We start from the raw sequence: 17242 nt of genomic DNA, 5'->3' as shown, positions 1-17242 counted from the left end.
CAGTAGACAAGGAACCAGCTAGCAAGGGGATTCCCTGCCCTTGCTTGTTCCCTCCTCTAACTCATAAAAGTGCCTGCTTTCTGCTCCAAGAGTAAAGTAGTACATTTAAAGGTAGAATGTTTGTGCCTGTTTCCTCAAGCTAGTTTTAGGATAAATTCACTTTTTTTTGTACCAGACCTCACTCCTGCTCATGGGATTCTGCACACAGCAAGCAACTAACCTGCTTTTTGGTTACAAAATGAATGAAAAGACAGGCCACAGATGCAGTAAGTCCTGCTATCATGAATTCCAAACAACTGATTAACTAGATTGAAAACTGTGTCATTACTGGGATATACCCAGAACTCATACAACTAACTCCTACGATGTAGGAAATAAAATTCAATTAATAATTAACTTCCAATAGTGAAATTATGAATCAAAACAAGTATTCCAAACATGACATGAGAAGCAAGATGGTATGGTACAAATACTGTAATAACCAGACCTTCACTCTCCAATTCCTAGGTCTTTTTGTGTACTGAGTTTTACGTTAGGAAAATATGTTTACTTTTGATCAATATATTCAGAAGGAAAAAGGTTGGTACTTAAAGCTGAGGAGTCCACTGATCTAAATAGAAACACTGCATTAAAAGTTAATGCTATGGCCAGGCACAGTGGCTCATGCCTGTAATCCCAGCTCTTTAGGAGGCCAGGGTGGGCAGATCACCTGAGGTCAGGAGTTTGAGACCAGTCTGGTTAACATGGTGAAACCCCATCTCTATTAAAAATACAGAAATTAGCCAGGCGTGGTGGTGCGCACCTGTAATCCCAGCTACTCAGGAGGCTGAGGCAGGAGAATCACTTGAACCCGGGAAGTGGAGGTTGTGGTGAGCCGAGAGTAAGCTAAGGCACCTGGTGCCTGGGTGACAGAGTGAGACTCCATCTCAAAAAAAAAAGTTAAATGTTATAATTTTGGGTAATCACTTGGGTCCAAATTGATTGTGAACACAAATGTGATAGCAAGCACAGGAGGCAGTAATGTAGACAATACAGAATATGCTCTCTCTCTGTAAATAACCATCAGAGTAAAAACTCAAATATTTTGATTTCTTGTCAACTAAAGTCCACCAAAAATAAATCTGTGACCCTTCATATATCCAAAGAATTAGGTATAAGATCCTAGACAAAAGAAATCATTTACACATGGAATGACCTAATAAGACACATAGCTGGAGTTTGATATAGATGATGTTGGAGGATACAAGTTGATGGCATAAATGATGCAGATGCCAAAAAGGACAAGGTATATTTGGAGACTAGCCACCTGTCCAAGTGAGCTGGTGGTGTACATGGCTTACGGAAAATAGTAAATAAATAGTCCCATTTAAAAACAAACACAAAAATCACAAGCTCTTTTCTAAGGCCATTATAGTATGGTTATTCTATAATCAAAATACTACCAGTTTGCAACATATAAATCAAGTGGAAGTCCTTTGTTTTTTTTTTGTTTTGTTTTTTTTTTTTTGAGACAGAGTCTCACTCTGTCCCCCAGGTTGGAGTGCAGTGGCACGATCTTGGCTCACTGCAACCTCTGCCTCCTGTGTTCAAGTGATTCTCATGCCTCAGCCTCCTGAGGAGCTGGGATTACAGGGGCTACAAAAATTACCATGCCCGGCTAATTTTTGTAATTTTAGAAGAGACGGGGCTTCACCATGTTGGTCAGGCTGGTCTTGAACTCCTGACCTCGTGATCCGCCCTCCTCGGCCTCCCGAAGTGCTGGGATTATAGGTGTGAGCCACCATGCCTGGCTGGGTAAGCTTTTTTAAAAGTGCAGCAGAAATTATTCAGGGCATTGAATACATTTAGATTATAAATGCCGCAGAACACTAACAAGAACTGTGAAGATTCTTTAACTGTCAGATTTTACACTCCATAAAAGCTAGCAAGTTCGCCTGCATAGTCATGGATGCTGTCAGATGACATCAGTCTTCTGGATCAGAAACAAAAATTAATCGGGGTACAGCAGGCAGCATTAGCTTCATGTTCTCATGAAGTCCAATCTCTTGCTCCTCAAATCCCAAAGAGGCAGTGTCAACAGGCCCAGGTGGATGCTGAGCATGCAATAGGATTGTATCACAGCTGAGGAACCTCAAACTTAGGAAACCCAATCTTCTAAAGGGGCTCCTAGCAATCCTTTGCCATCAGTGGGGGAGGGAGGAGCATTACCTTTTGATCCTGGACGGCAAACTAATCTGCCTACTGCCTAGGAGGGAGACACAACCTCTGTCTTTGAAGCCTGTTTCCTATACAGTTGTCCTTGAAAAGATGATCCAGAGCAAAAGCTGTCAAAGCCTTTGCTCAGAGACATACAGAAATGCAGGAGATCAAAGAATTGTCTCCCAGGAAAAGATATATTCTTCATGCTATTATACTTATGTTACCAAATATTCTTTATGTCATAATTTAACCAAATAGTTCATTTTTACTACTCTACTTAAAAACAAAAAAGGAATACAGAAATTTCAGCCTTTCCTTAGAAAAGTAAGGTAGCTATCTAGTTATCACACTAAACTTATGTGTCCATATGCATTTTTACTAAAAATAAAGACTTAATATGACACAGAATGAGTAAAGCTTTTCACTTTACCATACTATTCACCTAAACGGCAAATGACATTTTCAAAGGTTCCTATAAGCAGTACCATGTGAAGTACATTACTAATGTTCACAAGGCCTACTCCTTTATCCAGTCAAAGATAAGTAGGTTAAATTCAACTTATTAGTCAAATACCAATATTCTCCACACAAATAAACACCTGAAAGAAAACTTATTCATTCTGGCATAGTAGGGGATTCAACCTCTTAAAAACATTTTTAGGCTCGGCGCAGTGGCTCACGCCTGCAATCCTAGCACTTTGGGAGGCCAAGGCAGGCGGATGACTTGAGGTCAGGAGTTCAAGACCAGCCTGGCCAACATGGTGAAACCCCATCTCTACTAAAAATACAAAAAAAAAATTAGGTGGGCACGGTGGTGCACACCTGTAGTCCCAGCTACTCAGAGACTGAGGCACGAGAATCGCTTGAACCTGGGAGGCGGAAGTTGCAGCAAGCCAAGATCGTGCCACTGCACTCCAGCCTCAGTGACAGAGTAAGACCATGCCTCAAGAACAAAACAAAACTTAAAAAATCAAATTAGAATTTCACATAAATTTGTTTTCTTATGTAATGACTCACTACGAAATATTATAGTCAAGGGAAGAATAAGTTTGTGTAAAAACAGAAGATTTTTCTTTTTTTTGAGATAGGGCCTAACTCTGTCAGCAAGGCTGGAGTGCAGTGATGTGATCACAGCTCCTTGCAGCCTTGACTTCCTGGGCTCAAGTGATCCTCCCACCTCAGGCTCCCAAGTAACTAGGACTATAGGCACATACTGCTACTTTTGGCTAATTTTTTATTTTTTGTAGAGACATGGTCTCACTATATTGCCCAGGCTAGTCTCAAACTCCTGGCTTCAAGTGCTTCTCCGGCCTTGACTTCCCAAAGTGTTGGGATTACAGGTGTGAGCCACCACAGCTCGCCTAAAAACAGAAACTTTTTTTGTTGAGACGGAGTCTTGCTCTGTCACCCAGGCTGGAGTGCAATGGCACCATCTCAGCTCACTGCAACCTCCACCTCCTGGGTTCAAGCAATTCTCCTGCCTCAGCCTCCTGAGTAACTAGGACTACAGGCACGCGCAACCACACCCAGCTAATTTTTGTATTTTTAGTGGAGATGGGGTTTCACCATGTTGGCCAGGCTGGTCTCGATCTCTTGACCTCGTGATCCACCCGTCTCAGCCTCCCAAAGTGCTGTCATTACAGGCGTGAGCCACCGAACAGAAACTTTTAAACTGAGAATATGCTTCTAACATAACCACTAAAAATAAACAAAAAAAAACCAAAAACCTTTTTTGAATCACATTTTGTAAAAAGAGTACATAAACTGCTGCATCTTTAAAACTTTTATTCTGAATATTTAAAATTGGGAAAAACAAAGTTAAAGTAGTATATGTGACATACCTCTCCTAGAGCCTCGTATCTTTTCTGGTTCCATCTGTGCAAATCTTCCCGGTAGTTAAAAACAAATGGTTCCCCAGTTTTTATGTGTCTTAACTGTCCCTCTAAGAAGATAAACAAACAATATTGCTATACTTCAAAGTATATTTACAATAATACAAGCAGTACAACAAAGAATGTCTGATAAAAATTTAAAGTAACTTTCTCAGAACAGTTTATCTTTTTCATTAGATTTTTTTTCTTCAGATGTCAATATGACACAAACATACAGATTATATAACTAAGAATGGTCCCCAAGTACTCAAAAGTTATTCTTCTTGACCTCCATCTCTCTAATCTAAAGCAAACTAACAATATTTTAAAGCCTAATATGTATAAAGACCTCTCTAGCTATTGCCATGAACATAGGCCCATTCCTCAAGAAGCTTAGAGGTTACCTGAGAAGTCAAATCATAAATACTAAGAAGTTAAGCAACTTTTCAGGAAGCTAAACAAACTAGATTGGAATACGTCAACAGTCTAAAAATCTGCCACTGGGGATTCATATAGACAATAAAGTCTAGAATGATTTTGGAAAAATGAAAACTATCTGTGGGCTAGAAGAGGTTCAGAAGGTTTCAGTGAGATTTCTGAACTAGGTCTTCAAATATGGGTAGGATGTCAAATGAAAACTGGAGAGAAGCAGTGAGCTAACACAGGCTCAGGCTATCAAATCACACTCCACAAAGCAAAGATCTTTACCGATAATGACTAAGCTTTACTAATAATTTCAAGGGTACAAGGAATTAAGAAGCACAGGCAAGGCAGGGAGAGGTCTGCAGCATCTGGTCATTTCCCCCAGGTCCTTTCCTCTCATTGGATAGCACTCTCTGGCCCAAAGTAGATGAGGACTCTACGTGTGCATACAGGTAATCTCACCCACTGGTGAGCATTTGGGTTATAAAATATTTCCATTTTATGTGCCAAAGAATTGTCCTGCTTAAGTGATATTCTTCAGAGAAACATTCCTCATATCTAAACCAGTCATCTTGCTCAAAGTATTCTATAGAAAAGGACTCTCCTCAGAGCAAATATTAGTCTACGCTTATTTTATTTATTTATTTATTTATTTATTTATTTATTTTTAGGTGGAGTCTCGCTCTGTCACTCAGGCTGGAGTGCAGTGGCCCGATCTCAGCTCACTGCAGCCTCCGCCTCCCAGGTTCAAGTCATTCTCATGCCTCAGCCAGCAGTAGCTGGGACCACAGGCATATGCCACCACACCTGGCTAATTTTTGTATGTTTTAGTAGAGATGAGGTTTCACTATATTGTCCAGGCTGGTCTTGAACTCCTGACCGCAAGTGATCCACCCGCCTCTGCCTCCCAAAGTGATGGGATTGCAGACATAAGCCACTGTACCCAGCCAGTCTAATTTATTAAATGAGTTAATTATCAGCACATTTATAAGGAGAAAACATGAAGCCATTTGTCTCCTGAACAGGATTTTTTCCCCAGGGGTATTCCCGGGGTAATCAGGAGAGAAATACACTACAGGCCAATTGCTTAAGCTCCTCTTCCCCTCCACACAACAAACATTACTACTTCTACTGGCATAAAATAACTTTTATTAAAAAGCATAAAAATTAGTATCAGAGAAAAGATCAAAGTTTCTAGTCTCTTATTTTAAACTCAACATCTTAGTACACAATGACTGTCACCATAACTCTTAATATCTATAACTGATATTAGAAAGGAATATCCACTAATACAGTGATGACAAAGCACCAATTCAGTTAATGCAGAACAACCAATAGAAAACTACAACTCAAATGCACCTACCCTGTAATAACACTACCCTTCAAGTGTAAGGGTGTATTATTAATCCAATGAATCATGATTCTCTGTTCCAGAAACATCTTTGCAATCTATACTATGTTCCTCCACATCCCAAGTGTAAAGGTTATTTTATTCAGAACTGAATTAATAAATTTTAAAACAAGAATGTTGCCTGAGAAATCATGGAAAACTACTTTAAAACATTGTCACAGATAATTACTGCCAGACACTTTGTTCTAAATAACATGTGAAACAGTAGCATCTTTCTCTATAATTTAATTAGGAGTTCAAATTGGATACCAGGGAGTTGAAAGCTCAAGGTTGAAATGCATAAGCTGAATCAAATTCATGACCATTAGTTTACGTAACTTGACAACTACAGAAAATTGTTACTTGGTTCTTTCACTTGAATGAAGAATTTTACCATGCCAGGATGTCATTATTTCTCAAAAGAATACAGAAAACATTCTACTTGGCCTTTAAAAGTAGCAAATAATATCTGTCTTATTATTCTATGAGCATTGCTAAATAAATTTTGCATATACTATATATATATATATATACACCACTTACTTTCATTAAAAGCATATTCAAATCCCTCCAGGGTATCAGGAAAATCAAGAGGAGGTTCATCTTTTTTCATTAGTTCATCCAAATCTATCCTAGATAATAAATCTAGAAGAGAAATGATATGAAATTTACTTATATTTATTTTCATAGTTTGTAACAAAGATATTTTAATTTAAAGTATTCTTTGTTCTATTAATTTTTATGTGTTGCTTTAACTGATAATGCTACTAAATTGAATTCCCAAAATACTATATTATAATCAAGCACAGTATTAACATAAGCACTTTCAAAATCATAATTCTCAAAACAACTATAACTTAGATTCTATACACCATTATATCAAACTTTAACTTCTTCCCTTCAAAATAGACAGCTATTAATTTGTACCTTATTCACCTCATTTAAAAAGTTTCAGACATTAACGTGACTTTTAAAAAGTCATCAAATCTTATATATAACGGAAACATTTACGAAGAAACACGTATGTAAATAGTATTATTATAGCATATTATTCCATTTTTAGGGGGAAAACTGTTAAAATAAAACATGCTAACTAGCAAAAATTATTTCACATAGTTTCTGTTCTTCACATCATTTGATTCCATGCAAGCAAGAAAACTCTGTCAAGGAGTTTTTCTTTTCCTTTTTTCTTTTTGAGATGAGGTCTCACCCTGTCACCTAGGCTGGAGTGCAGTGGCACAATCTTGGCTCACTCTGCAACCTCTGCCTTCCAGGCTCAAGTGATCTTCCCACCTCAGCCTTCCGAGTAGCTGGGACTACAGGCGGGTGCCCCCATTCCGGGTTATACTTTGTATTTTTCACAGAGATGGGGTTTCACCATGTTGCCCAGGCTGGTCTCAAACTCCCGGACTCAAGTGATCTGCCCACCTCAGCCTCCCAAAGTGCTGGGATTACAGGCTTAGCCACCATGCGTGGCCATTTTGGAGTAATTTTAGATTGATGGAAAAGTTAAAAGACAGTACGAAGAGTGTATTATACCCTTTACTCACTTTCCCCTATTAGTAACATTTTATAACATCATGGCACATTTGTCAAAATGAAGAAACCAATATTGGTACATTACTACAAACTAAAGCCCAGGCATTATTCACATTTCACAAGTTGTTCCATTAATGTTCATTTTCTTTTCCAGGATTCCATTCAGGACACCACATTACATATAATTATTATCTCTCCCCAGTCTCTGTGGTCTGTGACAATTCTCAATCTTCCCTTCTTTTCCATGATCTTGATTTTGAGGACTATGTGTCAGGTATTTTATAGAATGACCCTCAATTTGGGTTTGTCTAATGTTTCTGCTTATGATTAGACTAGGGTTATGATTTCTGGAAAGAATATCACTGAGATCAACTGCCATTCTCAATAGATCATGGCAAGGGGAACATGATATCAACAGGACATCACCAATGATGTTAACCTTCATTACTTGGTTAAGGTACTATATAATATGCCAGGCCTCTCCACTATAACATTACTGTTTTTCCCTCTTCATAACGTATTCTTTCAAGCTGACTATGTCTGGCCCACCCTCAGGGAAAAAGAGGAGGAATTATTCTCTACCTCCCATAGCAAAGAACATCTAAATATATTATTGGAATTATTCTGTATGGAAGATTCATCTCTCTTCATCCATTTACATATTTATTCAATCACTTATTTATATCAGTATGGACTTGTGGACACTTATTGTGTACTTTAGGTTATAATCCAATACTACATCATTCATTTTGCTCCTCAAATTGTTCCAGCCATGACTATTGTAAGCTCTTTCAGATGTCTCCTGTGTCCCTTTGACATGCTCTTACCATTTTGATTTCATGCACTTCCTTACTTTCTACTACTAAAAGATGCTCCAGCCTCATCTTGTATCTTTCCTGCACCAGCCCTAGAATCAGTCTGTCAACAAGTATTTAATATCTTTTAGGCTCATATTGTAGGATGAGGCAAAAGTTCTCACTATCTGTCATCAAAGAGTCATTTATAAAATCACACAAAAAAATTTAAAACTTCAAATTTACTCATTTCCAAACAGATGTGGAATTATTTTTGTCTAATCAATAAATAAAGGTTAGGTTTTCAGCCTCTTCATTCTAACTCAAGTTCCTGAAGACAACTGCTCTTAGAATATGTTGTGAGGCAAACCAGTCCCTTTCCTACAAAGGAAGCATCTCAGAAATAACACTTTATTTCTGTCTCTCACAGAAATATAACAAATCCTTCTGTATACAACATCATCAAAATACTCTACCTCCAGTCACTAGCCTCTCTCTGTAGAACACAAAAACAAGCCATCGAATCTTTCATTAAAAGAATCACTGTTTAGCACTCTTCAAACTCATATCAAATTCAACTCACATAAAAATACACTATCCTCAATATAAAAAAGTTTGTAAACTCTAGTAAGACAAAAATGTTGCATATACTGGGCTTAAAAAGGGATATATGCTGACAATTCTTCATTCACTAGTAAAGTTCTTGCCACCTTGCAAATCTTTTCAAAATAAAGACAGAAGGGTTTTAATATCAAAAATTGACTTGCAGTGACTAGAACGTTCTCACTTTTCTTCTTCCAATGAATTGAGGCTCTGGGGCAAAATCAGATTCCTTGACTTTGCAGTCATCTACAATTCAAAACTTGCAAACCTTTTAATCAGAATAGAAACTGTTCATACATAAGCAGATTTTGCTTCTAATAGCTCTTTTCTATATCTATTAGCTTAGACCATAAATGCAGCCTTACATCTATATATCACTTTAAAGATTTCAAAGCACTTTCATATACATTACTTCATTTGATCATCACAATCCTATGAAACAGTAACAAGTATTATCATCTTCACTGTCTTTCAGACAAGAAAATGAACTCAGGTAAAATGGCTTGTCCAAAATCACAGCTTAGTAGTAGATGGGATTAATAAAATAAACGTATCTCTCAAAGCCAAACCCAGCACTCTTTGAAAATCACCACACTGATTCTATATGCTATATCAACCTTATAATATTCTAGCCCCCCTTTTCTCTGATTATATAAACAGTTATGAATACAAAAATGTGCTTTGGCTTTGCTCAAAATGTTCCTTTGAATGATAAAATGAACAATTAAATAAAAAGATGTTCCTCAAATTTTTCCTGTCAACTAGAGAATTGGATATAGATTTTTTATTTCATTAGCATTGAGAAGACATATAGAAAGGAACTTTCAGAAATTATTTTTCTGCTTTGTAAAAGAAAAGCAATACTGTAAAGCTGCATTTTACCCTGAGACTGGGTTCCAAAGGCAGATTATGCAAAAATCGAGTATAATGAAATATTTCCGTTGAAAATCCCTTCAATAACCTATAAAATACAATAGATTTGAATCCATATAACCTAAGTATGCATCAGATATGACATGACTCTTTTTAAAGCATGGCTCTAGTGGTTAAAGTGATCCAGCAACTAGAATTCTAAACCTCAACTAAGCATATAAAACAACTGTATAAAAATACCATTTCATACCCAAAAGGAAGCAAGAACTCAAACAGATATACTTGTACGTTAATGTTCATAGGAGCATTATTCACAATAGTCAAAAGGTAGAAGCACTCCAAGTGTACATAGATGGGTGAATGGTATGACGGCTAATTTTATGTGAGACTGGGAAATAAGATAACCAGATATTTCATTAAATATTATTCTGGGTGTGACTGTGAGGATGTTTCTGGATAGGATTAACATTTGAATGGGTAGACTTAGTAAAGCAGATTCCCTCCCCAATTTGAATGGGCCTCATCCAACCAGATGAAAGCGTATATAGAGCAACAACGCTGAGTAAAGGAGAATTCACTCTCTCTGCCTATCTTCAAGCTGGGAAATCAGTCTTCTGCCTTCAGATTTAGACTGGAACTCACACCATCAGCTCTCCTGACTTGAACTTTACTGTCAGCTCTCCTGGGTCTCCAGCTTGCTGATTACAGAACTTGGGTCTTCTCAGCCTCCATAATTGTGAGAGTCAATTCTTTGTAGTAAATATTTCCTTAATAAAGAAAGACATTCTTACCTAAAACTGATGTACCTTGAAGATATTATGCAAAGTGAAATAAGCTGACAGAGAAGGACAAATATTACATGACTGCACATTTCTGAGATTCCTAGAGTCATCAAACTTATAGAGACGGAAAGTAGAATGGTAGTTGCTAAGGGCTGGGCAGAGAGGGGAATAGGGAGTTATTGTTTAATGGGTATAGGGTTTCAGTTTTGCAAGGTGCAGAGTTCAGGAGATGGACGGTGGTGATGACTGCATAACAATGTAAATGTACTTTATGCTACTGAACCACATATTTAACAACAGTTAAAATGGTAAGTTTTATATTATGTCTATTTCACCACAATAAAGAAAGTACCATTTGGCATCTTTATTTTTAAAAACTGTATTAAATAAATGAGTATTTAAAACACTATTGGAATTCTACTTCTGGCCAAAATAGAATTAACAGGAACAGAATTATTTTCACTTTCCTTAAACAACTGGAAAGCAAGAAGACACATGTAAAAGAACAGTTGGACAACAGGCAGCCAGAACTGAGACAAAACGAAACAAACGACATAAACCCCTTGATGCCCTAGCTTACTGTGTGGAGACAGTTTAAGGCACAGCAGGAAGGAAGAACCCAAACAAAGAATGAAGATCCTGCTGAGCTGATGAGACAGAGATCAGAATTTGAACAATCCAAGGTGGCTGGATTTGGAAGCAGAGAAGGAGGGCAGGGGAAACTGTTTAGAAAGAGAGACTGCTAGGCCAAATTTCAGAGGGATTCACTCATGTCTTTGACTATTTATCCATACACACGGGATAAAAAAAAATTACCCAAGGACAGGGAAAGCAGCAGGATGAACAATTCCTGAAGTATACACAGAGCTGCAAATATGTATGCCTATCAGCCCTAAAGAAAGGAGACTCTAAAACTATCATATCAAAGATTTAAAAAAGGCTCCAAGAAAAAAAAAAGATACAAATAATATAAATACCTGTCAGAACAAAGCCCAACGTTCTTTAAAAGAATACCAAAAAACAAAGTAAAACAAAATTTAAGCAACAACTTATTCTTTAAAGGAATAGAACACAATCCAGCACCCAATAATGTATAATTTACAATGTCTGGCATCTATGAAAAATGATGATAAGGTATGTAAAAAGGTAAAAATTATGATCTATAAACATGCAGAAAATCAATCAATAAACCAAGAAATGATAAAGACAAAGGAATTAGCAAGAAAAAATCTATTTCAATGTGATCTGTATGTTCAAAAAAAAATTTTAATCATTAATATACCAAACTGAGAACTGGAAGAACTTTAAGCTTCTATATATAAAGAAATTCTATCTAAAATTAAAAATAGACTGTTAAAAATTCACAGCAAATACAATTACTGGAGATGAGATCAATGAACTTTGAGACCTAACAGTAGAATTATCTAAAATGAAGCAGAGAAAAATAATAGTTTAAAAATGAAGAAAGTATCATTGACCAGTGTGACAATGTCAAGTTGTCTAATATATTTTAAGTGTGTTCCAAGATGAAATCAATGCTGGGAAGTGACATAGTTTAGATGTTTGTCCCCTCCAAATCTCATGTTGAAATGTGACCTCCAATGTTGGGGGTGGCCCTAGAGGGAGGTGTTTGGGTCATGGGGGCAGATCTCATGGAAATACTCTATGAGTTCCCTGAGATCTGGTTGCTTAAAAGAACGTGGCACCTCTTCCTTCTCTCTCTCTTGTTCCCTCCCTCTCACTATGTAACATACAGATACCCCTTCGATCTGCCATGATTATAAGTTTCCTCAGGCCCTCACCAGAAGGAGATGTCAGCACTATGCTTCAGGTACAGCCTGCAGAACTGTAAGTCAAATGAACCACTTTTCTTTTAAATTACTCAGTCTCAAGCATTCCTTTATAGCAATGCAAACAAACACTGAGAACGGAGAAAAACAATTTTTTTTTAAAGTGGACAAAATGTTTTCCAAATATGATGAAAACTTTGACCACAAATCCAAGCAGAATAAACACTGAGAAAATGATACAAAGGTATATCATAATTAAATTTCTGAAAATAGGTGATAAAGATAAAATCTTAGGGCCAGGCGCAGCTGCTCACGCCTGTAATCCCAGCACTTTGGGAGGCCAAGGTGGGTGGGTCACTTTAGGTCAGGGGTTCGAGACCAGCCTGGCCAACATGGCAAAATTCCCGTCTCTATCAAAAATACAAAAATTAGCTGGGTGTGGTGGCATGCATCTATACTCCCAGGTACTAGGAGGCTGAGGTAGGAGAATTGTTTGAACCTGGGAGGCAGAGGTTGCAGTGAGCCGGGATTGTGCCACTGCACTCCAGCCTGGGTGACAGAGTGAGACTCTGTCTCAAAAAAAACGATGAAATCTTAGAAGCAGATAGAGAAAAAAGGAACAAACATAATAATGACAGAAGACTTTTCAGGAGCTAGGCAAACAAGAAGACAATGGTGCAACATTTTTCCATTAAAGAAAAAAAAAAAGTCCATCAACCTCAAATTCTATGCCAACCAAAAGCATCTTTCCAAATAGAAGAAATAAAGATTTTTTTCAGACACAGAAAAGTTGAAATAATGTATTGCCAGCAGGCCTGCAGAAGAAAATGGTAAGAAAGGTTCCTTGCGTTGAGGCAAATGATACTAAACAGAAATATGTATCCACATAAAGAAATAATGTGTACTTCAAAAGAAAATTATATGACTAAATAAAAGTATTTATTTCTCATTGTTAATCTCTTTAATAGGAAGCAGTTAAACAGAGGGTATCACTACAGACCCTGCAGCCACTAAAAAAAACAAGAAGGGGCCAGGCACGGTGGCTCACGCCTGTAATCCCAGCATTCTGGAAGGCCAAGGTGGGCAGATCATGAGGTTAGGAGTTCGAGACCAGCCTGACCAACATGACCCCAACTCTACTAAAAATACAAAAATTAGAAGGGTGTGGTGGTGTGTGCCTGTAATCCCAGCTACTTAGGAGGCAGAGGCAGGAGAATCGCTTGAACCTGGGAGGCGGAGGTTGCAGTGAGCCGAGATCGTGCTACTGCACTCCAGCCAGAGCCACAGAGCAAGATTCCATCTCCAAAAAAAACAAAAGAACAAGAAGAGAATATTAGTGACAACTCTATACACATAAATCATACAAATTAGATGAAATGGTCTGAGACCTCAAAAACCACAAACTAATAAAACTCACCCTATATAAAATAAACAATATGAATAGTCTTATGACTATTAAAGAAAGTGAATTTGAATTAAAATCTCCCCCCCAAATTTTTCAGGTTGAGAAAGTTTCACTGGAGAAATCTTTGAAATATTTAAAAATAAATTAGTACCAATTCTACACAATATCTTCCAGTAAATAAAACAGAAGTGAGTATTTCCTAAATCATGTTAGAAGATCGGTGTTACCCTGATAACAATTCTAGACAAAGACAGTACAAAAAAAGAACACTACAGTTCAATATCTCTAATGAACCTGGACACAAAAATCGTCAATAAAATATTAATTCAAAACCAGCAATATATAAAAACAAATTACATCAGAATCAAATAGGGCTAATGACAGAATGGTTCACTATTCAAAAAATCAACATGTAATCCATTATTTCAACAGGCTACAGAAGAAAAAAATACATGACCCTATCAACTGATACAAAAAAATACAAGCATTTGACAAAAATTCAACATTCACTCATGATTAAAACCTCCCAGAAAGCATCTAATAAAAGGAACTTCTTCAACATGATAAACAGCGTTTACCAAAAAACTTACAATTAACATAATGTTTAATAGTGAAAGACAATCTTTTTCCCCCAACGTTGAAAACAAGAAAGAATATCCATCCTCACTATTCTTGTTCAACATAGTACTGAAAGTCCTAGTCAACACAGGTCACAAAGAAAAATAAAAGGCACATAGACTGGTTAGAAACATTATCCAATTTGCAAATGACATGATTGTCTATGTAGAAAATCCTGAAGAACCCACAAAAGAATCTCCCAGAACAAACAAGCAAGTTCAGGAAGATCACAGTATATAATATCAACACACAAAACTTAATTATATTTTCATAAACCATCAATAAACATGTGTAAATTGAAATTATAAACATAACACCATTTATAATCACTCCAAAAAATTAAAATACTTACATATAAAGCAAATAACAGGCATAGGATTTACATGCTGAAAATTACAAAGTATTAATGAAAGAAATCAAGGAAGATTTAAATAGACATATCAGGTGAATGGATTAGAAGACTCAATATCGTAGATATCGATTCTCCCCAAATTTACCTAAAAGTTTAAATACAATTCCTATCAAAATCGCAGTAAAGTTTTTTGCAGATATAGACAAGTATATTCTAAAATGCGTATATAAAGGCAAATGACCTAGAATAGCTAAACAAATTTCTAAAAGAATAAAGAAGGAGGAATCACTTTGTTCAGTGTTAACTTACTATATAGCTACTGTAATTAAGAGAGTGTGGTATTGGTAAACACATAGATCCAGAAAACAAAATAAAGAACTCAAAAACAACTGCCCAAGTGTGCCCAATTCATGGTTGACAGGCATGAAAAAGCAATTCAAAGATGAAAAGACAGTCTTCTTCACAAATGGTGCTGGTAGAAGAAGAAATCAAAATGATAAAAATGAACCTCAACCTATATCTCACATCTTACATAAAATTTAACTCACAATGAAGGGGAGGTGCTTTAAGAAGGCTGCCTAGAGGCATTTGGTACTCACCTCATCTACGAAGAAGAGCCAAAATGCAAGTAAATAATCACATTTCAAACAGGACATCGAAGAGAGAACACTCTAATTTAATAAAAAAGTGACAAGAAACACCCAAAAAGAAAGGATAAAAAGGGAAAGGAGGCAACTTGCTTAGCTGAGATCAGCTGGGAGCCTGGAGAGTCTCCCCACTGTGGGAAAAGGGTAAGTGAAAGACCCCCAGCAGTTCAAACTCCCACCACAGACTCCTGCAATCCTAGCCATGCAAGAGCCCCTCCAACCACATGGACCCTGAGAATAAAGTAGGAAGTTGCCTGAAGACTGTGCAATGCCATGGCTCTAGAGGAGTTCATGCTGAGCCACACATAACTCCTGAGTCCCAAGCAGCTATAGTAAGGTGCCATTTTGAGAGCCCAGCCCCCATAGAGCTGCATTCTGTCCCCAGGGGCCAACAGCCTCCACATCTCCACATCACTGGACCCCCACTGACGTCACCTGCCTACAGAGACTGCTGCAACTGGCTAATGCCACCTGGGCAAAAATGCAAGCCATTAGCAGCAACCCCATTGCCCCAAGCAGCAAAACTATGGCACATTTTCACATGTCCTGAGGATACACTCCCCTACCAATGGGACCCACAGCAGGCTGCTGCCACTGGGGCCAAAGCACAAGCGAAGCATGCAATCCCAACCATATATTTACGGCTAGAGCCACTGAAAGCAACTTCACCCTCCCTAGTATAGGGCGGTGGTGCAGTCACTGCCGCCCCTACTTAAGCATTCCACAGAGGGGCCTAGAAGTAACCCCACCCCTGCCTACCAGAGCCAAGGTCTACACGTACCACAGGTACGGGGAAGAGGGCATGTTTACCTGGCTTGGTACATCCCCTAGCAAGAGCCTGAGCATGCCATCCAGGGGCCTGGGATTGCCAAGCACCAGTCCACCACCACTGTCACCTAGGCACTCCTCCTAGGGACCTCAGAATGGGTCCATCCAATTGCTGCTACCAACACAGTCAAAAACCTCACACACACCACCTGCAGGCCTGGGCACTGCTCTGCCTAGCCTGTCGTAGCTACCACCAATAAAATTGTGAACTGCTCAGAACTCAGAGGTTAGTCCTACCACTGCTACTACCATAGCCCATACCATACCCACTGTTCAGAGACCTAAGAACCCATCCACTGGCCTGACCCACTGGTGCCACTATAGGCACACAAATAAACCACCTAGAGATCCAACAATCAACCCCAATAGACTACCCGACACCAGTGCCAGCACATGCCTCCCTGGAACCCAAGGACAGGCAGGCTGTGGCTGCGCTGCCAACACTAGAGCCCAAGGAATAGCATACCTGGTATCCTTGTCCCCAGCAAACCTCACCACAGCCTCCACTAACAACTGCACTCTGAGCCACTGACACCACTAATGTGGTTTACAGCTGAAGAAATCATACAGAAATTACATGATTGCGCACACACAGAATCAAAGTCAAAGTACCCTACTCAACCAACACCACAGATACATTTTAAGAAAAATCCATTACGATAGCAAATTCAAAAAATTGGAAGAATTGTCACACCAGATACCCAGATATTAATGTAAATATATAAGATATCAATGTAAATATATTGTGCTTCAAAAGGAGCACAATAACTCTCCGGCAACAGATTCCAATCAAAGAGAAATTTATGAAATCCCAGAAAAAGAATTTAAAATATTTATTTTAAAGAAGCTCAGTAAGATACAAGGGAATACAAAAAAGCAATAAAACGAAATCAGAGAAACAACTCAGGATATGAATGAGAAATTTACCAAAAAGATAGACAGATATAAAAAAAGAACCAACCAGAAATCCTGGAACTGAAGATTTCACTGAATGAAAGACTAAACACATCGAAAAGCTTCAATAACAGGCCAGATCAAGCAGAACAATGCATTTCAGAACACAAAGACAGGTCTTCTGAAATAGCTCAATCAGATAAAAAATAAAGAAAAAACAACGAGCAAGGGTTA

General features: G+C 37.9%; 1 protein-coding gene across 3 annotated transcripts in view; it reads right to left on the bottom strand.

Annotated features, from left to right (window-relative positions):
- Window positions 1-17242, bottom strand: part of FAM172A (family with sequence similarity 172, member A) — a 509928-nt gene that overhangs the window by 452902 nt on the left and 39784 nt on the right. For all 3 annotated transcript variants that reach the window (XM_011989449.1, XM_011989450.1, XM_011989452.1), the window contains 2 exons: window positions 6427-6528; window positions 4041-4141 (listed from right to left, as the gene is read on the bottom strand). In XM_011989449.1, coding sequence (XP_011844839.1) covers window positions 4041-4141; window positions 6427-6528 — 203 coding nt within the window. The remainder of the gene's footprint in view (window positions 1-4040; window positions 4142-6426; window positions 6529-17242) is intronic.

The sequence above is a fragment of the Mandrillus leucophaeus genome, unplaced genomic scaffold, assembly GCF_000951045.1.
Source record: "Mandrillus leucophaeus isolate KB7577 unplaced genomic scaffold, Mleu.le_1.0 Scaffold353, whole genome shotgun sequence".
Classification (NCBI taxonomy): Eukaryota; Metazoa; Chordata; class Mammalia; order Primates; family Cercopithecidae; genus Mandrillus; species Mandrillus leucophaeus.
Note: the sequence above shows the minus strand (reverse complement) of the source record. Positions and strands in the feature narration are given on the sequence as shown.